General features: G+C 41.5%; 1 protein-coding gene across 1 annotated transcript in view; it reads left to right on the top strand.

The window, feature by feature from the left end:
• Nucleotides 1–23,849, top strand: part of dnah9l (dynein, axonemal, heavy polypeptide 9 like) — a 329,459-nt gene that overhangs the window by 45,216 nt on the left and 260,394 nt on the right. The window contains exons 14-17 of the mRNA XM_067988173.1: nucleotides 5,097–5,489; nucleotides 9,960–10,292; nucleotides 19,218–19,472; nucleotides 22,895–23,064. Coding sequence (XP_067844274.1) covers nucleotides 5,097–5,489; nucleotides 9,960–10,292; nucleotides 19,218–19,472; nucleotides 22,895–23,064 — 1,151 coding nt within the window. The remainder of the gene's footprint in view (nucleotides 1–5,096; nucleotides 5,490–9,959; nucleotides 10,293–19,217; nucleotides 19,473–22,894; nucleotides 23,065–23,849) is intronic.

Raw genomic sequence — 23,849 nt, 5'->3', positions numbered from 1 at the left:
AAACATGGGGAGCTATAGGGGAACAATTTGTGCACTCAGATTTCATTCACTTAAGCGGGTTGTTCACAACAACCTGCATTTACATAGTGTCTTTAACATAGTAAAACGTTCCAAGGCGCTTCACAGCGATTATCAAACAAAATTTGACACCGAGCCTCATGAGATATTAGGACAGGGAAAAGCTTGGTCAAAGAGGTAGGTTTTAAGGAGCATCGTAAAGGAGGGTAGAGAGGCGGAGAAGTTTAGGGAGGGAATTCCAGAGTTTTTTTTTTATTCGTTCATGGGATGTGGACGTCGCTGGTGAGGCCGGCATTTATTGCCCATCCCTAATTGCCCTTGAGAAGGTGGACAGGAGCTGAAGGCACAGCCATCAGTGGTGGAGCGATTTAAAATTGGGGATGAGCAAGAGGCAAGAATTGGAGGAACGCAGAAATCCCGGAGAGTTGTAGAGCTGGAGGAGGTTAGAGATAGGGAGAGACAAGACCAAATAGGGATTTGAAAACAAGGATGAGAATTTTAAAATCCAGGCGTTCCTGGACTGGGAGCGAATATAGGTCAGCGAGCACAAGGGTGACGGGTGAACAGGACTTGGTGCAAGTTAGGATTTGGGCGGAAGAGTTTTGGATGAGCTCAAGTTTATGGAGGGTGGAAGATGGGAGGAGAGCATTGGAATAGTCCAGTCTGGAGGTAACAAGGGCATGGACGAGGGTTTCAGCAACAAATGAGCTGAGGCAGGGGCAGAGATGGGTGATGTTAAAGAGGTGGAATTAGGCGGTCTTGGGGATGGAGCGGATATGTGGTCGGAAGCTCACCTCTGTCATATAGGGCACCAAGGTTGCGAAAGGACTGGTTCAACCTCAGACAGTGGCCAGGAGAATGATGGAGTCGGTGGCTGGGGAACAGTGTTTGTGGCGGGGACCGAAGACAATGGCTTCGCTCTTCCCAATATTTAGTTTGAGGAAATTTTTGCTCATCCAGTACTGGATGTTGGATAAGCAGTGTGACAAAACAGAGACAGTGGAGGGGTCGAGAGAGGTGAGGTAGAGCTGGGTATCGTCAGCGAACATGTGGAATACATTTTCAGATGATGTTGCCGAGGGGCAGCATGTAGATGAGAAATAAGAGGGGGCCAAGGATAGATCTTTGGGGGATTCCAGAGGTAACAGTGCAAAAGCAGGAACAGAAGTTATTGCAGGTGATTCTCTGGCTATGACTGGATAGATAAGAATGGAACCAGGCGAGCGCAGCCCCACCCAGCTGGCTGACGGAGGAGAGGCTTTGGAGGAGGATGGTGTGGTCAACTCTGATAAAGGCTGCAGACAGGTCGAGACAAGGAGGGATAGTTTACCATGGTTACAGTCACATAGGATGTCATTTGTGACTTTGATAATGGCCTTGGCAGTGGCGGAAACCTGATTGGAGGGATTCAAACATGGAGTTGTGGGAAAGGTGGGCATGGATTTGGGAGGCGACAATACTTTCAAGGACTTTGAAGAGGAAAGGGAGGTTGGAGATGGGGCGGTAGTTTGCAAGGACAGAAGGATCAAGGTGGGGGGGGTTTGAGGAGGGGGGTGATGACAGCAGATTTGAAGGGGAGGGGCCAGTACCTGAGGAGAGGGAACCAGTAAAAATATCAGCTAACATGGGGGCCAGGAAGGGAATTTGGGTGGTCAGCAGTTTGGAGGGAATAGGTTCGAGGGAGCAGGAGGTGGGTCTCATGGTCAAGATTAGCTCGGAGTGGGCATGAGGGGAGAGAAACTAGAGAAAGATGCTAGGGCAGGGGGGAACAGTAGGAGAAGTTTGGCTTGGTGGGGTAGGGGAAGGCAGAGGCAGCTGAACGGATGGTCTCAATCATAGTGACAAAGTAATCCATGAGCTCCTCGCATTTGTTGAAGGTGAGGGTGGAGGAGGTAGGGGGGAGGGGTTTAAGAAGATAGTTTGTAGTGGAGAAGTGAAGCCGGGGGTTATCTTTGCATTCCAAGATGATCCTGGAATAGTCAGCAGTTTTGGCAGAGGAGAGTAGGTCCCAATAGTGCTTTATGTGGTCCAGCCAGATCTTGTGATGAATGGCTAAACTAGTTGTCCACCATAAACGTTCAAGTTTGCATCCCTTGGACTGAAGGGAGCGGAGATGAGGGCCGTACCAGGGAGAATGACCAGGGTGAGAGAGACTAATGGTTTTAATGGGGACAAGGGCATCAAAGGTGGAGGTGAGGGTGCGATTGAGCAGGTCGGTAGCTGCAGGAATGTCGTGTGAATGGAGGGACAAAGGCTAGACAGTTGGGAATTTGAAAGTGCCTTTGTAAGTGACTTGGGGGAGAGTTTTTTTTCCAGGGGCAAACACAGAAGGGAGTGGGGTTGGGAGGGCAAAGGGTGATGGTGGTGGAGAGGGATACAAGGAAGTGATCAGAGATGGCCTTATCTGTGATTGACACGATGGGAGTAGAGAGGCCACATGAGATGATGAGGTCGAGGGGGTGGCTGTGGAATATGGTTAGGGGAGTTTATATGGGGAGAGATTAAGGGGGATAGGTGGGCAGTGAAGTCAGAGGAGGGAGAGCAGGATGAGTTAAGATGGAGATTGAAGTCATCAAGGATGAGAAGTCGCTCGGTGCAGAGGCTGAGGGAGGAAAGCAGTGAAGATGTCGTAGTGAGAAACTTGGCGTGGTACTTGGGTGGGCGGTAGAGAACGAGGATTTTAAAGGAGAGGTGAGAGGGGTGGAACAAGGTGAGATGCTCAAAGGAGAAGGTGCCAGAGGAGTAGGGGGACAGACCGAGGTGTGATTTGATGATAAGGGCCACACCGCAGCAGTCTGGGCAGGGCAAGTGGTGGAAGATATAGCCAGGTGCAGAGGCTTCATTAAGGAGGAAGGTGTCATCACCCCTCAGCCAGGTTTCTGTCAAGGCCATGATGTCGATGCAATCATCCACAGTAAGCTCATGTTTATAGTGAATGGACACTCTGGAAGGAGATGTGGAGAGGGGCAGAGTCCACCAGGTCATTGCTGGGAAGGGTGAGCGGGATGGGAAGGAGATTGACAAGATTAGCCTTCAGCGGGCCTGCTGGGCGGGAAGGTTGGTGAGAGTAGGATGGGGCAGTTGGGGTTGCCGCTGGTAAGGAGGCAGCAATGAGTGTCTCTATGGGCCCTTCGGAGGATGCAAAGAGAGGTACAGAAGGAAGTTGTATGCTTATCTAAGAGGGAGTTAAGCTTGGGATGGCGGCAGGAGATTAGGAAGGTTGAGGAGTGCTGATGGGTAGGGTAAGGATTTGGGGGGGCAGAGTACTCAAGAGGGGATAAATGGAAGGAGGCATGAGGACAGGAGAGAGGGGCGTTGGAGGGGTAAAGAGAAAAGGGGAAATCGAAGCGATCGGGTCGGGAGCGGCAGCCAAAACATGCACACGAATGGACACAGGGAAACTCAAGATACATAGGCACAGTTACATAGCAAGATTAGGATAGATATCTCCTGGTAATAAACAGGGAATAGAGAGGAGACAATAGGAGGGAGTCCAAAGTTAAAGTCAGGGGTCCCGTGGTGGGAATAGGCTGACGTAGGTAGGATGGAGTCTGCTTGGAGCATCGACAAACTGATATCCAGGCTCGGAGACAAGTGTGGAGGGCGAGTGAGTCCAGAAGCTATTTGAAGGAAATTCTTGTTTGAAGAATATCAGAGGGCACACTGCTGGAGGTAATTCCGTATGAGCGAAGAACCAGGAGGTGTGCAGAATTGTTCGAGGGGTGGAAAAACAGTGGCGAAGTTGGAGGTCACTAAGATTCAGAAGCAGCAGAGAAATGGACTATGGCCCAGCAGAGTGAATTTCTGGCCAGGAATCTCATTGTAGCAAAATAAAGCTGAAAACCAGTAGGACAGTCATAAACTCAGCAGGTAACAGCACCAGTGGGAGATGGGCCATAGACTAGATAAAGTTACTAAACTCACTTACCAGCTATTTGCTTAAATGGGGTTAATTTTGTATACAAAGTATTTTTTTGCTGAGAGATGTAAAAGCAGGGGTGATGAAAATATGGATCCCATGTTCATGTCATGTGCTCCACTATTTCTAACTTACATCAACAACTTGGATACAGATAATATTAAATGGGGGGCGGGAAGTCAAGTTAGATGAGGCAACAAAGAATCTACAAAATAAACTAGATAAAAGCTGAGTAGGCAGAATAGTAGATTAAATTCAATATGGAAAAAAAACATTTGACTGAATCTTTGAGGTTGAAATAGCAAAGGATGACTTTGAAAGAAATCTGGTTTGAACACGTGAAACATCAAGTCTACTATCAACAAAGGATATAGGATGCTGAACTATATCGTTACATCAGTAAAATACAAGTCAGTGGAAGTGATGCTTAAACCTTGCGGTACTCTGGTTGCACCACATTTTGGGCACTATGTTCATTTTTTAGTCACGACACACAAGGGTGACATTGTAGCCTGGAGGGTATGCAAAGACGAGCCATGAGGCCCTTTCCCCTAGCATCAATGGGCTATGTTACAAGGTAATACTGCAGGAACCTAGGTTTTTGAACCTTGAAAGGTAGTGCCTCAGAGGGGATCTCATAGAGGAATATGAAATAGTAAACAGTATAGAATAGGTCATTCCTGAACACAAAATCAAATTAAACCATGGCAATAGGAAAATGGAGAACAGGTTAAAACTAGAATTGGGCAAACTTAGGACTGAGTTCTTCCAACAAAGAGCAACTAGTTGACTTCGGGATAGGATAATGTAGACAAAAACCTTGGAATTATTTGGGATAACATAACGTTTTTCTGGATGGATGCCTTTATCTTGTGATCTTAAGGTTTATTTAACTCAATGATGCAAAGGAAAATCATAGCTTGTGTATAATACCGAAAATAAGCAACATGGTTCGATTTTTCTGGTTCAAAAATAAAACCAGCTTTACTTGTATGCCTGGTGTTAATATACCATGATACATTTTGGATTTATTTAAACTGTTACCAAGGTAAAATTTGCATTTTATGATTTTAAAACCATTTAAAGTGAGAAATTGTGAAATTAATTTTGATTTTTAAAAAATTTATTTGACACACTGGCAAATGTTTTTCTTTGTTAGTATATTGGAAACTGGAAAGTCATTACTGAGTTCTACAACAAACTACATACCACCATACTGGAAGTGGAATTTCCACTAGTTGAACATGAATTGGAGAAGATTAATCAACAGTTGAGACCTGCTACAGAAAACTTAACATGGCAGACTGAGGATTCATGGGAATATATTCAGCAGACTAAAGATCTGATCCAAGATGTGGACAGCAGGGTGCAGAAAATCAAATGCAATGTGGAGACAATACGCACAATAGTGCATAACTGGAATGAAGCACTGTTTTTTCTGCAAAAGAAATATGAATCTGATGTGCTATGTCTTGATGATAAGGAGGAGAAAATGATAAAATGCTACAAATTAATTCAGGATGGAGGGGAAACAATTCACAAACTGGTCAAGGTCAGAGTTGTTAATGCATCATGATATATACAATGGGTTTTAAAAGCAGTTGTTTGGAGAGAGCTTGGGGATGCAGCATACACTGTGACAGAGCTGATGGCCTATTTCGGATTAACGAGGTCAAAGGCAAAATACTGGTTGATATCAGAATTTATACAGTGACTTGTTGATTGCAAAGAATTTTTGCCATATTTTACATTGGCTTTTAGAATCTAAAATTAGCAGTGATGCATTTACTGTAAACATTTAAGGATGATGAAGCTTTACAAAATCTTTGGGTTAAGTATAGATGATGGAGAGTTGGGAAGTACCTACTTTTGCAGAATTACTAGCTGTTTCTCCTTTTTCCTCTCCATTCAGAAATCTGTACAGAAAAAATTTCTTTGGTATGAGGAACTCTTTTATGTTTCGTGTTCTCAAATTTATGCTATTCTATAGCTGATATGAACAGGATGCTTGAATCATGGAATGGTTACAGCAAAGAAGGAGGCCATTCGGCCCATCGACCTGTGCCAGCTCTTTGTAAGAGCAATCCAGTTAATCCCATTCCCCTGCTATTTCCCCGTAGCCCTGCAAATTTTTTCGCTTCAAGCCGTGATTGAATCTGCTTCCACCACCCTTTCAGGCAGCGCATTCCAGTTCATAACTACTCGTTGCATAAAAAAAACATTTTTCCTCATGTCTCTTTTGGTTCTTTTGCCAATCGCCTTAAATTTATGTCCTCTGGTTCTCGACCCTTCTGCGAATGGGAACAGTTTCTCTTTATTTACTTTATCTAAACCCTTCATGGTTTTGAACACGTCTATCAAATCTCCTCTCAACCTTCTCTGCTCTAAGGAGAACAAACCCAGCTTCTCCAGTCTATCCACGTAACTGAAGTCCCTCATCCCTGGAACCATTCTAGTAAATCTTTTCTGCACCCTCTCTAAGGCCATCACATCCTTCCTATAGTGCGGTGCCCAGAATTGGACACACTATTCCAGCTGTGGCTGAACCAATGTTTTATAAAGGTTCAACATAACTTCCTTGCCTTTGTACTCTGCCTCTATTTATAAAGCCCAGGATCCCTTATGCTTTTTTAACCGCTTTCTCAACCTGTCCTGCTACCTTCAAAGATTTGTGCACATAAACCCCCAGGTGTCTCTATTCCTGCACTCCCTTTAGAATTATACCATTTAGTTTATATGGCCTCTCCTCGTTCTTCCTGCCAAAATGTATCACTTCGGATTTCTCTGCATTAAATTTCATCTGCCATGTGTCCGCCCATTCCACCAGCTTGTCGATGTCCTCTTGAAGTCCATTATTATCCTCCTCACTGTTTACTCCATTTCAAAGTATTGTGTCCCCTGCAAATTTGGAAATTGTGCCCTGTACACCCAAGTCCAAGTCATTAATATATATCAAAAAAAGCAGTGGTCCTAGTACTGACCCCTGGGGAACATCACTGTATACCTTCCTCCAGTCCGAAAAACAACTGTTCACCACTACTCTCTGTTTCCTGTCACTTAGCTAATTTTGTATCTATGCTGCCACTGCCCCTTTTATTCCATGGGCTTCAATTTTGCTGACAAGCCTATTATGTGGCACTTTATCAACGCCTTTTGAAAGTCCATATACACGACATCAACTGCACTGTCCTCATCAACCCTCTCTGTTACCTCATCAAAAAACTCAATAAAGTTAGTTAAACACAATTTGCCTTTACCAAATCTGTGCTGGCTTTCCTTAATTAATCCACACTTGTCCAAGTGACTATTAATTTTGTCCCGGATTATCATTTCTAAAAGCTTTCCCCCACACTGAGGTTAAACTGACTGGCCTGTAGTTGCCAGGTTTATCCTTACACCGTTTTTTGAACAAGGGTGTAACATTTGCAATTCTGCAGTCCTCTGGTACTACCCTCATATCTAAGGAGGATTGGTAGATTATGGCCAGCACCTCTACAATTTCCACCCTTACTTCCCTCAGCAACCAAGGATGCATCCCATCTGGACCGGGTGACTTATTTACTTTAAGAACATAAGAAATAGGAGCAGGAGTAGGCCATACGGCCCCTCGAGCTTGCTCCGTCATTCAATAAGATCGTGGCTGATCTTTGACCTCAACTCCATTTTCTTGCCTGATCCCCATATCCCTTGATTTCCCCCAGAGTCCAAAAATCTATCTATCTCAGCCTTGAATATACTCTGACTGAGCATCCACAGTCCTCAGGTAGAGAATTCCAAAGATTCACAACCCCCTGAATGAAGAAATTCCTCTTCGTTTCAATCATAAATGGGCGATCCCTTATCCTGAGACTATGCCCCCTAATTCTAGACACTCCAGCCAGTATATACCCTGCCAAGCCCACTCTCGATCTTATGTTTCAATGAGATCACCTCTCATTCTTTTAAACGCGAGAGATTATAGGCCCATTCTACTCAATCTCTCCTCGTAGGACCCTCTCATCCCAGAAATCAATATAGTAAACCTTCTTTGCACCGCCTCTAAGGCAGGTATATCCTTCCTTAGATAAGGAGACCAAAACTGTACACAGTACTCTAGGTGTGGTCTCACCAAAGCCCTGTACAATTGTAGCAAGATTTCCTTACTCTTATACTCCAATCCTCTTGTAATAAAGGCTAACATACCATTTGCCTTCCTAATTGCTTGCTGTACCTGCATGCTAACTTTGTGATTCATGTACAAGGACACCCAAAGCGCTCTGAACGGCAACATTTAATAGTTTCTCACCATTTAAAAAATATTCTGTTTTTCTATTCTTCCTACCAAAATGAACCACCTCCCATTTCCCCACATTATACTCCATCTGCCACCTTCTTGCCCACTCACTTAACCTGTCTATATCCCTTTGCAGAATCTCTGTGTCCTCCTCACACTTTAATTATAACCAGCCTTTCTAGTACCTCCTTTATCAATTTTTAGCCCATCTAGTATCTCAACTACCTCCACTTTTACTGTGACTTTGGCATCATCCTCTTCCTTGGTAAAGACAGATGCAAAGTATTCATTTAGTACCTCAGCCATGCCCTCTTCCTCCATGCATAGATCTCCTTTTTGGTCCTTAATCGGCCCCACCCCTCCTCTTACTACCCGTTTACTGTTTACATGCCTGTAAAAGACTTTTGGATTCCCTTTTATGTTAGCCGCCAGTCTATTCTCATACTCTCTCTTTGCCCCTCTTATTTCCTTTTTCACTTCTCGCTAGCTCTCAACATAGACAATGCATTGCTTACAGTAACTATGCTTTAATAAGCAGTGAGATGTATTTGTCTGACCTTCCCTTTGTATGCCTTTGTGCATCATACATGAATTGCCACTATTTAGAGATCAGGGGTTTCCTTATTTGTATATAATATGAACTTTGAAGTTCATAATTTAATACCTTTTAATACTACCAACCTCTGTAAAATCTAACTTATTTTGAACCAGATTGATCTGAACTAAATCTAATCTTCTAGAACATAAGAACATAAGAAATAGGAGCAGGAGTAGGCCAATCAGCCCCTCGAGCCTGCTCCGCCATTCAATAAGATCATGGCTGATCTGATCCTAACCTCAAATCTAAACTCATGTCCAATTTCCTGCCCGCTCCCCGTAACCCCTAATTCCCTTTTACTTCTAGGAAACTGTCTATTTCTGTTTTAAATTTATTTAATGATGTAGCTTCCACAGCTTCCTGGGGCAGCAAATTCCACAGACCTACTACCCTCTGAGTGAAGAAGTTTCTCCTCATCTCAGTTTTGAAAGAGCAGCCCCTTATTCTAAAATTATGCCCCCCAGTTCTAGTTTCACCCATCCTTGGGAACATCCTTACCGCATCCACCCGATCAAGCCCCTTCTGGGGCACATATTTGCTGCTTACTTTTACTTAGATTAAATTTGCAGGTTGAGTGATACTTAAGTTACCAAACATACTAAAGTGATGCATAAACTGAGTCAATTTTTCCTGTAAAAGTGGCAGGACATTTATATCAGATACATACCATTCTAATCTGTTTTATAGTTTAGGCTAAAAGGCAGGGAGTTTTGCCCCAAACTGCAATCTGAGTAAATCTGCATTGTTTACACTTGACTGGTACTTTTCTGTTGAAAGGTTGCAGCCAATGTTACTTTCCAGCAGTTATATAAACCAGACTTAAATGTAGTTCATCACATTTTTTGTCAATTATAAAAGATACTGATGGACTTGTCTTTTTTGTCTTTTCTCTGGCAAACATTCATCTTACATTACCTTTATTTTGCTTTGTCTCACTTAACTGTAAGATTTTTTTTGGTTTAGTAGAACAGTCTAGTAAAGCAAAGTTGCATTTTTAGTTAGTTTCACTGAAACAACATGATTTGTTTCCCTCTTTGTTTTTAATTATATTATACTGTGTCTTGGTTTCCTGAATTCAATTGCAATCAATATTTGCAAAAATTAACCATTCCTTATGTTATAATAAATTGACGTTATTTTTCTGTTTATAGGATAATCTTCATTTGTTCCACGCAGATCCACAATCTGATGAATGGAAGGTGTACACGGAGTACATTGATCACATAATTTTGGACGGATTCTTCATTGCTATTAAATCCTTCCTTCAATATCTAATTGAACGCACTGAAATATTATCAAAATCATCGCCTCTGTTTAAAGTGCAGCTGGTTCTTAATTGCTGTGAATTGTCATTCAGTCCTTCCTTGGACCTGGAAATGAATAATAATTTCTATGATCTCATGGAGGAATTAATAAATGCTACTTACAAAATGGCCTCTAAAGTAAAAAGAGTAGCAAAACATCAAGGAATTGACACCTTTCAGGTACTAAAAGATTAATTTCAGCTAAAAGAACATACATTTATATAGTTCCTTACATGATCCCAGGATGTCCTAAAGTACTTTACAGCCAATGCAGTACTTTTGAAAGGTCGTCATTTGTAACGTGGGAAATGCAGCAGCAAGGTCCCACAAACAGCAATGCAATAAATGACCAGCTGATCTGTTTTGGTGGTGGAGAACTTCCCTGCTTCTCTTTGAATAATGCCATGGAATCTTTTATGCCCAACTAAGAGGGCACACTCATTTCATCTGAAAGATAGTGCCCCTGACATGCAGCACTCCTTCAGAATTGCATTGAAGTGACAGCCTAGATTATATGCTCCAGTCTCTGGAGTGGGCCTGAACCCATGACCTTCTGACTCAGAGTGTACTACTATTGAGCCAAGGCTGACACTTAAGATACTTAATGGGATAAGAAAAAAAACCTTGAACCAATACTTTGATACAGCATGACGAGAGCACAGGTTTAGGGTGTGAAAGGCAAATTTAGGACATGGAGTGATCAACACCATAAATCTTGTTACATTGCTTCAGAGATTTGGGAAGCGAACTGGGATCATGACCTAGTGCTGTAGAGGGTAACCCTGATCCTCAATCAGCCATCCATATACTTGCCTTTCACCAGTAGACAGTGAGGGTATACTGGGCTGGTGTAAAATAAAGGAAGAATGGCAGCTGGTAGTGTGCATTGAGGTGGTTCACATTGTACTCCTGCTGGATATTGAGCAAGTTAAACCATTTCCTGTTCAAAAGATGATGGCGTTCTCAAATAGAGCATAGATCATGATGTAGGTGTGGTCAATTGCACCTTGTGCTTGGGGAAGTCCTACCATTCAAAGTTCCCGTTGTTATGCCATAATTTCCATTGGAAAGAGGATGAACTGTGTTGCTTGTATAAGTAATGCACCCGTCACTTGTTTAATACATCAGTTGACCGCCGAACCGGCTGTTGCATATGTCCTCGGATGCTACAACAACAACCACTTGCATTTATATAGCGCCTTTAACGTAGTAAAATGTCCCAAGCTGTTTCATGAGCGTTATCAAACAAAATTTGACATTGTGCCACATGAAATATTAGGTCAGGTGCCTAAAAGCTTGGTCAAAGAGGTCGATTTTAAAGAGTGACTTAAAGGAGGGAGAGAGGCTTTAGGGAGGAGATTCCAGAGCTTCGAGCCAAGGCAGCTGAAGGCACGGCCCCCAATGGTGGAGTGATTTAAAATCGGCGACATGCAAGAGGCCAGAATTTGAGGATCATTGCAAGAGGATTTGAGTACAGGAGCAGAGATGTCTTACTGCAGTTGTCCAGGGCCTTGGTGAGACCACATCTGGAGTATTGTGTGCAGTTTTTGTCTCCTTATCTGAGGAAGGATATCCTTGCCATGGAGGGAGTGTAACGAAGGTTTACCAGACTGATTCCTGGGATGGCAGGACTGATGTTTGAGGAGAGATTGGGTTGACTAGGCCTATATTCACTAGAGTTTAGAAGAATGAGAGGTGATCTCATCGAAACATATAAAAGTCTAACAGGACTGGACAGACTCGATGCTGGGAGGATGTTCCTGATGGATGGGGAATCCATAACCAGGGGTCACAGTCTCAGGATATGGGGTATGCCACTTAGAACAGAGATGAGGAGAAATTTCTTCACTCAGAGGGTGGTGAACCTGTGGAATTCTCTACCACAGAAGGCAGTGGAGGCCAAGTCATTAAATATATTCAAGAAGGAGATATATATATTTCTTAATGCTAAAGGGATCAAGGGATATGGGGAAAAAGCGGGAACAGGGTACTGAGTTAGACGATCAGCCATGATCCTTTTGAATGGCGGAGCAGGCCCGAAGGGCCGAATGGCCTACTCTTGCTCCTAGTTTCTATGAGCACAGAGATCTTGTAGGGTTGGAGGAGATTACAGAAATAGGGAAGGATGAGGCAACCTGAAATGAGCCTGGTACATGGAAGTTGAGTACCATGGTGACTTTCACTGATATTGGCAGTGTTGTACTGATGGAGATGGGCTCCAGGTCCAGGGCAAACAAATGGCACAGCAGTTCTATAATCCCACAAGAGAGTAACAGCTTTTTGTTGGGAAAGGTTGAGGTATCTGTAAATACAGGAGGCATAGGTACGTGTGAGTAAGTGCCAGTTACCTCCGATGGTGCCTGATGAGCCAATTCTTGCAGTTGTATTGTGCAGCTCTTCCTCTTCAAAGCTCAGGTACAGGGAATTCCTAATGGAGAAACCATTATGTCCTGTGCTTTATTGCTAAAGGTCCCTAAAGAAATTCTCTGGCACCAACAGCACTGCTGAAGCTAGTAGGAAAATAGATATAGAAAAAGCTCCAATAAAGCAACAAAAACAATTTTTCAGCAGCAAAATTTGACCAAATACAGTATCCTGAGAAAGTGACTTATTTGATGCCACCTAACAACCAGTTCTGCCTTTTCTACAGTGATTTTTTTTTTAGTTAGGCCACAGCCGGTACACGAAGAAAATCAAACTTTAGACATCAAAATGAAATCCAATTGCTTATAGTGGGTTGCCTGCATTGTGGGTGAAGGAAAATAGCAACAGTGAATTTTATAGCTAGGGATTTAGCACTAGGCATCTTCACACCATTCCCCCTGACCCCCCCCCTCCCCAATCTGCCCGGAATCTACCAGACAAAGAGTGATAAATGGAGGAAAGTCCAGGCCTACTATTCAACATTAAACCCTCTTGTCTGGGCCCAGGATTCTGGATTAATGAAGTGGAGGTTTTACATAGGCTAAAGGAGCCGAAAACTAAAAAATTCCCTTATACTCCAAGGTACATAGACAAAGGAGGAGATTTGTGAGGCAGTGACAGTTTTGAAGAAGCCAGTGAATAATGGGGAGGATCCTGCCGGATGGAAATGGACAATTCCATCTTCACAAAAGAGGGAGACGATGCAGAGATTGTAGTTATGGAAGAGGAGGAGTGTGAAATATTGGATGGGTTAAACATAGCGAGAGAGGAAGTATTAAGGGATTTAGCATCTTTGAAAGTAGATAAATCGCCAGTCCTGGATGAAATGTATCCCAGGCTGCTAAAAGAAGCAAGGGAAGAAATAGCGGAAGCTCTGACCATTTTCCAATCCTCCCTGGCTGCAGGCGTGGTGCCGGAGGATTGGAGGACTGCTAACGTGCCATTGTTTAAAAAGGGAGAAAGAGATAGACGGAATAATTATAGGCCAGTCAGTTTAACTTCGGTGGTGGGCAAATTATTGGGGTCAATTCTGAGGGACAGCATAAATTGTCATTTAGAAAGGCACGAGTTAATCAAGGACAGTCAGTATTTATTTGTTAAGGGAAGGTAGTGTCTGACTAACTTGACTGAATTTTTTGAGCAGGTAACAAGGAGGGTCGGTGAGGGTAGCACGTTTGATGTAGTGTATATGGAATTTAACAAGGCTTTTGACAAGGTCCCACATGGCAAACTGATCAAAAAAGTAAAAGCCCATGGGATCCAAGGGAAAGTGGCTAGTTGGATCCAAAATTAACTCAGTGGTAGGAAGCAAAGGGTAATGGTTGACGGGTGTTTTTGTGACTGGAAGGCTGATCCAAGTGGGGTCCTGCAAGGCTCAGCATTATGTCCTTTGCTTTTTGTGGTATATATTAATGATTTGGACTTGAATGTGGGGAGGCTTGATCAAGAAGTTGGCAGCGTGGAGGCAATATGAGGTAACAATTTTTAAAATTTTTTTAGACTGCGAGTTACAATGATCTGCCATTGTCCCTTTCATCCCATGGGCTTTAATTTTGCTAACAAGTCCATTATGTGGTACTTTATTAAATGCCTTTTGAAAGTCCATGTACACATCAACCGCACTACCCTCATCAACCCACTCCATTACTTCATCAAAGAACTCAATCAAGTTAGTCAAATACGATTTTCCTTTAACAAATCTGTGCTGACTTTCATTTATTAGCCCACACTTTTTCAAATGCCAATTAATTTTCTCCCGGATTATTGTCTCTAAAAGTTTCCCCACCACCGACGTTCAGCTGACTGGCCTGTAATTGCCGGGTTTATCCCTCTCCCCTTTTTTGAACAGGTGTGTAACATTTGCAATCTTCCAGTCTTCTGGCACCGTTGCCATATCTAAGGAGGATTTGAAGATTCTGGCCAGAGCCTTCGAAATAATCTTAACTTCAACGAACAGAAAACGAATAGAATCACTAACAAGAAACAAGACGGAAGAGTGTCTGCATGAAAATACCTAATAAATAACAGGCAGCATAATTTTAGATTTGTTAGATTTTGCCTGACCAACCACACTTTTTTTGAGGTAGTGACAAACCAAAGTTATGGTGAATGCTACTTGACTTCCAAAAGCCTTTGATAAAGTACCACATGAGTGACTTCTTTACAAACTGGCTAAAGAGAAGGAAGCAGAGAGTTGTCAAAATGGGACCTGGGTTGCAATGGAAGGGAGGTATTGAGTGTCCTAAGGGTCTTTGCTGGAATCCCTCCTGTTTCTGGTATATGTAAATAACCTGGAAGTGCAAGGTGGTTAAATTTTTAGATGATGCCAAGTTAGGGGAGCTCTGGACTCGGAGGCAGCCAAGATTTTACAAATAGAGCTCAACAGGGTTTGCAACTTTGCTCGTCAGTGGTAAATGAAATTCACTGCAGATAAATGTAAAGTAATACATGTCAGAAGTAAAAAGAGGAGGCCGATGTACTCCATAGATGCATTAGCACTTAGCAAGTGAAAGTTGAAAGAGACCTAGGAGTGTTAATTGATTCATCCCCCACCATATGCAAAAAATTTGAAGCAAAGCAAATAAGATTTTAGGTTATATTGTTAAATCAGTTGTGTTCAAATCCCCAGAGATTATACTGAAGCTGTACAGTGTCATGATCAGGCTACACCCTGTGTGCTACATGCAGTTCTAGTCACTGTGCAACAATGGAACCATCCAGGCCTATAGGTAGTGCAGAGTTGAGCAACAGCTGGTTCCTGATTTTATGGAGGAAAGCTATGAGAAGTGATTTGGCCTGAGTATAATAGCCGAGTGGTTATGGTACTGGACTAGCAACCAGTCCAGGTTGTGGGGTCAAATTCCATGGCAAATTGTGAAATAGAATTTTAAAAATCTGGTAATTTGTGGGCTAGCACCAAAAAAATCATGAAAGCTGCAGTTTTGTCATAAAAACCCAACTGGTTTACTAATGTCCTTCAGGGAAGGGAAGATGCCACCCATGAGGGCATTAAGAGCCTCTATGTGGTTGCCTTTTAATGCCCTCGGGTGGCTTCTCAGATTGCGGATCAAGGGGCAACCGCATAGTGACTCTTCATGCCCTCAGGGCAACTAGGGATGGGAGATAAATACTGACTTGCTAGTGTTAACCGCATCCCAAGAACAAAACATAGCTAAGACTCTTCAGACTTGAGAGAGGTCTGAGGGGACCTTGTAGAAGCAAATAAAATACTTTATAAGCTATGGAAATCAAACCCAAAACAGTACTTTGATGAGGTAAGGCAGCAGATCAATCTACAGCTGGGATGGGTTGTCAAAAATGGTGGTTGTGGCCAGGACACTGAACTCTTAAGAAATCGCCAGTTCCTGTAATGTGAAGATAGTAGAGCTGGTATTCTGGAAGTATGTGATTAAATGGGCTGAAGGATTTCCTTCATCTAAACATATATTGTGTTCTTGTAATGTGTTCGTATTCAATTTTTTATTTGTGTTTGATTCGACATTAGATTTTTGAAATCATTTGCAAAATCCAATAGCGAAATGAAAAGTGTTTGTTTAACTTTTGCTGACTTCTTTCAAATGGACCCATATTTTAAACCATATATAATAGGAGGTTTCTGCCCAGTGTAATGAAAGCTAGTGCAATGCCTTTCCCCTGACCAATTGTGTCCCATGTGGAGAAAGTATTGATGTGATGCCTAAAATGTTGTCTGGCATCAATGAAACCAGTGTAATAATATCTTCATTTTCACATTAACTATCTATGTAACTCCTACTATGGTTTTCATAGATCGATGATTGATTCTAATTGATTTGGTAATACTCAGCCATTAGACTAAGTTGCAAATGCAAAATCACAAAGAATCTTCCATTTATACATGTGATCAAAGTGACAAAACCAGTATATTGATTAAGACTATGCAACATTGTCTTCAAATGAGTTGTGGAATGTAGGTTCTTTCATAGACCTTGCTTAGTTTTATTCAACAATCCCTCTCTCATCAGCAATTTTTATAGTATATCCTTAGTTATTAAACCTTGAACATGGATATTAAATAGCAGAGATATTTGAATCATCGACAGCTACAGGTGAGGTGCCTGAAGATTGGAGGGTAGCAAATGTTGTGCCTTTGTTTAAGAAGGGCGGCAGGGAAAAGCCTGGGAACTACAGACCCACTACAGCCTGACATCTGTAGTGGGTAGTTGTTAGAGGGTATTCTGAGGGACAGGATCTACAGGCATTTCGAGAGGCAGGGACTGATTAGGAACAGTCAGCATGGTTTTGTGAGAGGAAAATCATGTCTCACGAATTTGATTGAGTTTTTTGAAGGGGTAACCAAGAAGGTAGATGAGGGCTGTGCAGTAGACATGGTCTACATGGACTTCAGCAAAGCCTTTGACAAGGTACCGCATGGTAGGTTGTTACATAAGGTTAAATCTCATGGGATCCAAGGTGAGGTAGCCAATTGGATACAAAATTAGATTGACGACAAGACAGAGGGTGGTTGTAGAGGGTTGTTTTTCAAACTGGAGGCCTGTGTCCAGCGGCGTGCCTCAGGGATCGGTGCTGGGTCCGCTGTTATTTGTTATTTATATTAATGATTTGGATGAGAATTTAGGAGGCATGGTTAGTAAGTTTGCAGATGACACCAAGATTGGTGGCATTGTGGACAGTGAAGAAGGTTATCTAGGATTGCAACGGGACCTTGATAAATTGGGCCAATGGGCCGATGAATGGCAGATGGAGTTTAATTTAGATAAATGTGAGGTGATGCATTTTGGTAGATCGAATCAGACCAGGACCTACTCCGTTAATGGTAGGGCGTTGGGGAGAGTTATAGAACAAAGAGATCTAGGAGTACAGGTTCATAGCTCCTTGAAAGTGGAGTCACAGGTGGATAGGGTGGTGAAGAAGGCATTCGGCATGCTTGGTTTCATTGGTCAGAACATTGAATACAGGAGTTGGGATGTCTTGTTGAAGTTGTACAGGGCATTGGTGAGGCCACACTTGGAATACTGTGTACAGTTCTGGTCACCCTATTATAGTAAGGATATTATTAAACTAGAAAGAGTGCAGAAAAGATTTACTAGGATGCTACCGGGACTTGATGGTTTGACTTATAGGGAGAGGTTAGATAGACTGGGACTTTTTCCCCTGGAGAGTAGGAGGTTAAGGGGTGATCTTATAGAAGTCTATAAAATAATGAGGGGCATAGATAAGGTTGATAGTCAAAATCTTTTCCCAAAGGTAGGGGAGTCTATAACGAGGGGGTATAGATTTAAGGTGAGAGGGGAGAGATACAAAAGGGTCCAGAGGGCCAATTTTTTCACTCAAAGGGTGGTGAGTGTCTGGAATGAGCTGCCAGAGACAGTAGTAGAGGCGGGTACAATTTTGTCTTTTAAAAAGCATTTGGACAGTTACATGGATAAGATGGGTATAGAGGGATATGGGCCAAGTGCAGGCAACTGGGACTAGCTTAGTGGTATAAACTGGGCGACATGGACATGTTGGGCCGAAGGGCCTGTTTCCATGTTGTAACTTCTATGATTCTATGAACTTCAAGCCAATGATGTACTGGAACTACTCGCTTCTATACTTGAACTTAATGAAAATATACTGAGGGACTACTGCACTGTCCAGAGGTGCCATCTTTCAGATGAGATGTTAAACTCAAGTCAAGGTAAAAGATCCCATGGTGCTATTCGAAGAAGAGCAGGGGAGTTATGTTGTCCTGGCCATCATTCGTCTCTCAACCAACACCACTAAAACCAATTATTTGGTCATTGCTGTTTGTGGGACCTTGCAGTGTACAAATTGGCAGTCGTGTTTCCTTACATTACAACACTGACAACACGTGAAAAGTATTTCATTTGCAATGAAATGCTTTGAAATGTGATAAGGATGTGAAAAGTGACATATAAATGCGATTTTTAAAAAAAAAATTCATTCATGGGATGTGGGTGTCGCTGGCAAGGCCAGCAATATTGCTCATCCCTACTGCCCTTGAGAAGGTGGTGGTGAGCCGCCTTCTTGAACCACTGCAGTCCATGTGGTGAAGGTTCTCCCACAGTGCTGTTAGGTAGGGAGTTCCAGGATTTTGACCCAGCGACGATGAAGGAACGGCGATATGTTTCCAAGTCAGGATGGTGTGTGACTTGGAGGGGAACATGCAGGTGGTGTTGTTCCCATGTGTCTGCTGCCCTTGTCTTTCTAGGTGGTAGGGGTCGTGGGTTTGGGAGGTGCTGTCGAAGAAGCCTTGGTGAGTTGCTGCAGTGTATCTTGTAGATGGTACACACTGCAGCCACAGTGTGCTGGTGTTGATAGGAGTGAATGCTTAGGGTGGTGGATGGGGTACCAATCAAGCGGGCTGCTTTGTCCTGGATATTGTCGAGCTTCTTGAGTCATTCTTGAAATTTTTAGTGCTACCATTTCTCATCTAGAGGATGAAAAATTTAGAAAATAAACTGAATTTAGCACATCTACCCATTTGTTCAAAGGGCTGTTTAATCCAGAGTTAGCTCAAATAATTTGTTACATTTGCCAAAATATTTACAGCATTTTGTGAAACTTAGATAAGTGAACTTTAACTTTAGCAAAATAACTTTGTGCTGGCCAAAATATTCATTTGTTCTTTATCGGTTTGTAGCAAAAGGTTGAATATATTTTAATTTCTGCATGCAGCAAGAAGTGGATAAGATGAGCGATTTGGCAGCAATGCGTCAAGAGATCGTGGACAGAGTGAAAAGAGTTGCTGACAAAGCAAAAAAATACCAAACTTCATTTGACGGGTACAGTTATCTGTGGATGAACGACAAAATAGAATTCATGAGGCAGTTTCTTCTCTATGGTCACGCCCTTACTTCAGAGGAACTGGAGGTTCAAGCGGACTATGGACTTCCAAAATGTCCACCACAGCTGGAGCAGTATAGAGAGCAGGTAAGATAAATTATCATAGAATTTTGCTAACGGATAAAAGAATGAGTTTTTGGACACATAATTATCAGTTGTCCCCCTTCTTGCCTAGTTTTGTTGGATCTTTTGGCTCTTTACATTTCATCAAGCAATGAACAAAAGATATAACTTTGAGGTTTTAGTGATGTATTAGCATTCTGTGCCATGGGGAGGCAAGACACAGAATTGACTACACAGTTCTTCCTGTCAGTTCATGATTTAACCTAGACCATCTGAGGAAATGACAAATGGAAGACAGCTTTCCCAGCAGGAAGGGGGTAGCCCAATTGCAGAAAGGCAGGAGAATGGGAGAAATCACTTACAAATTCTCTCATTTGGAGAATGGTATGTTGTAAGAAGAAACCTAGAATGGAATGAACAAATAGCTTGCAAAAGAAAGAGAAAATTTAAAATGTAAAGTTACATTCAGCAATTATTTTTAACAAGACTAAAATATAAACACAAGGTACACCTTGACTTAACCGTTACTAATGAGAACCTCTTACTGCCCTCTGTAGTGTTGAGTTGACTGACAATGATCATAAGATAATTACAGATGAGGAAGGTTATTCAGTCCATCTTCAGTCATCCATCCAGAGAGATCCTAATGTCCCTCGTTCACATCATCCAATTGTTTCTGAAATGATTGCCTGGGATCAGGCTGCCCTCCACAAACTCTGACATGCTGCAGTTAGGGCACACCACCTTCCCTGCCATCACTATCTAACAATGTTTTATTTATTTAAAGTTTTTATATAATTAATTCACTTGGTTTATTTTTAGTTGGTTTTTAAACTAATTAATTTATCTAGTTTAAGTTATTTATTTAATAAAGTATTAGCAAGTCATGGGTTCCTAATTCCTAGTTTAAACCACTCTCCTAGCTTAGAGAGCAAAAAAATGTATTACTCACCAACCAGTCATCAACCAGTTGTCCAATGTCACCCTTTCAAACTTCTGCCTGTGTTTGAGTTGGTCTCAGCTTTATGTCCTCTGCTCTCGGGCCTCTACTCCCGGTCCTTTTATCCACAATAACCAATGAACTAAATACGTATTGACTTACTCTCTGCACTCCTCCTTATGACGTTAATTTTTGACTTTTTCTTGATTTTTATGCTTCGCTCAGCCTTAGTCTATAGTTCTTTGGTTTATATCACTTAGCAACTCCTTCCACCTCTGCACCTGATTCCCACACTCATCAAATTCCCAGTTGAATGTCCTCACTCTGTTAGCGCTACACTCAGAAGTTCATTCTCTGTCTTTCCCAACCTCTGTGCTCCGCTTAACCAGAATTAGACGCCATATTAAAGGTGGTCTGACCAGTGAAAGAAAGAACTTGTATTTATATAGTGCTTTTCATGACCATGGGACATCCAAAAGCACTTCAGAGCCAATGAAGTACTTTTGAATTGTAGTCATTGTTGTAATGTAGGAAGAGCACTATATAATTTTATCATATCTCCTCTGATTTATAGTCTACTGTTTAGGCCTTTGTGATTCAACATACTATTAGCTTTGTTGAATACTGCTTATTGGTTAGATAGTGTAAATTACCTTTTTTGTTTAACTCCTATTGTCAAAGCTGCAAAACATTACAGAGTAGGAGTTCCCAGATATTATCAATCCAGGTAGCGAGAACATCAGATCAGGACAGGATCAGGCTCTGCTGTGATGCTGATTTTTCTCTTCCAATTTTGTCCTCTCCTGACTGTGCTAGCTCTTGCTGGAATATGTTTCCTGGGCCATGCCAGCTCTTCAGTACATTGCCCAAGTGGTTATTCTTCATCTATGAGCCTCTTATAATTCACTAGTATTGTTGAATATTGAACCAAAATGTATCTACACTGACCTGAAAAAGACAAGTGGTCATTGTTGAAATCTATTCCAAACATTTGATGGAAAATATATAGAAAATATTTTTGATATTCTGACATCTTTGCCTTTTGAATTTTGTCTTTTTTGGTATGTTCACATCTAATTTTCACATTTTCTTTCTAGGCTTTATTTTAAGAATACACAACTCTGATTTTCTATTTTCTGAAATTTTAAATTGATTAATATTATATGACACCCTGTGTTCACTATACTTCCTGCAATTACTATTTAATGCATATTGACATAAAGCATGTAACATTGTCAATTTCTTAGATAGGATAAGTGGGTGGCTTTTAAAATCCCAGAAAAAAGTTAACATTTTGGGATTTTTTTTGACAATTTTTCTGCAGAAAAGAGTTACATATAAATGGTGTTTTTAAGCAAGTTGTATTCACACAAGTTAAAAATGAAAAGTGACTAAAATACTAATGGACTAGGCATTGAAATTGTTTCCCCTAAAGTCTGTAAACAATAAGCAATTTATTGGCATTACTTGATTATCGATAAACATCTCGCCTATTGTGTTGGTCCTGGGTGCTTGTCAGAGGTTATCTGGATAGGCCCTCCTCTCAACTTCTGAACATAGGGAGAGTAAAAACAGAGACCAAAACACTCACTGGTGCCCAGGTTTTTAAAGCAAAGACTGCTAGGAAAGCATTTGCCAGGGTCAGAAGATTAGAACGCTGGACGTTAGTTAGAAGTTATTTTGTTTAAGTCAAGTGAAACGACCTACTGATTTGAGAGTGCAGCATATTGATTATTTTCTATTATTACATCAAGACAAGTTGTACTGATTTGAATTAAGCAAATCCAATCATAACTGTTGCTCTGTATGTGCAGTTGCTGTGAAATAAAGCAGCGTAATGATTCGTATCTGTCTTTTATCTTACCAAGTCTTCTCTTTTCAACTTTCAAAGACATTGGAGAAGTGCATGTGAAAGACACACACATCCAGTTTCAATCACAAGGGAGTACTGTTGCTACACCCCTGGATTACACGATTATGCAATTAGATATTGGGTAGTAAGGGCACACTCCTAAACGTAAGACTGGAGTGATTAGATTTGCTATACCTGAGAGAATATCTCAGGCAAGAACCTAAACTTGTACCAGTAGTATATTTACAATATTTTATTAAAGTTATGTGTAGGTTTCATTAATTTGTGAATATTCTTTAACTGTTTGTAGTGTACACAGTATAGAGATATATTTCCATTTATTCAACCAAATATTTCAGCAAACTTTCTTCTAGCATACCATGTTACTGTAAATGAAAGTTTAACCATCAAAAACCCATGTTATGGACCACTTTATTTCAAAACATTACTAAATCAATCATCATCATACTAGTCTCAAACAGTATTAAACTCTTCAGTATTTAATAAAGGAATGGGTGACCCAAGGTCTGAAACACTTGAAAAATAAAATCTAAAACATACCTCAGTAAAAATGTAATGCCAGTAACTATAGATATGCAATAAAAGTGGTAACCTATAAATGTAGTTTTTAACATTACTTTTTCCTTTTTCTAGATCAACATTTATGAAACACTATATGTCCAAGTTAATGTATTTGAAGATGTCCACATCTTTGATGGATGGTTTCAAGTGTGCATTAAACCATTCAAATCATCTTTGTTAAATGCAATAAAAAGATGGAGCTGGATGTTTAAGGAGCAACTTCTAAACCATGTGATTGATAGGTAAGGAAATACTATTGCACTCATTTCCAAATTGAGTAATTATGGAGAAAAAAACATACATTTATCATGGTTTTTAGCACACGAGTCACAATAGACACAAGGCAAAACCCAGCTGAAATGAATCTAGATTTTTAGCTATCTTTAAAGTCTAGATGAGTGTTCACCTTTTTGAGCTCTAAATTACATAGAATTTACTGACTCAAAGCAAAAATATTATATTTCTTACCGACTGTAACTGTAACAAAACATCCTTGACCTCTCTGTCCTTGCAAACTACAGCCCCATCTTCAGCTTCCCCTCTTCTCCAGTGTCCTTGAACATGTTGTCACCTCAAATCCATGCCCATCTTTCCCACAATTCCCTGTTTAAATCTCCCATCAAGTTTCATCCTTTATCATAGCGCCGAAATGGCCCTAACCAAAGTAACAAATGGTCTCCTGTGTGACTGTGACCGTGGTGCACTATCCTACTTCATCCTGCTTAACCTCTTAACAGCTTTTTACATGGTCAACCACACTATCCTCCTCCAAAGCCTCTCCTCTGTATTTCAGCTCATTGGGACTGCCCTTGCTTGGTTCCACCATTACCTACCTGATTGTGGCTAGAGCATTTTCAGCAATGATTTTTCTTCCCACCCTGGCACAGTTACCTCCAGAGGATCTATCCTTGGCCTCCTCTCCTTCCTCGTCTACTTATTACTCCTTGGTGACATCATCCATGGACTTGGAGTCAGCTTCCACATTTATGCTGATGTCATGCAGCTCTATCTCCACCACCGCTCTTGA

Source organism: Heptranchias perlo, chromosome 7 (assembly GCF_035084215.1).
Source record: "Heptranchias perlo isolate sHepPer1 chromosome 7, sHepPer1.hap1, whole genome shotgun sequence".
In the NCBI taxonomy this organism is placed as follows: Eukaryota; Metazoa; Chordata; class Chondrichthyes; order Hexanchiformes; family Hexanchidae; genus Heptranchias; species Heptranchias perlo.
The sequence above is the reverse complement of the archived record's forward strand: the minus strand, read 5'-3'. Positions and strand labels throughout refer to the sequence as shown.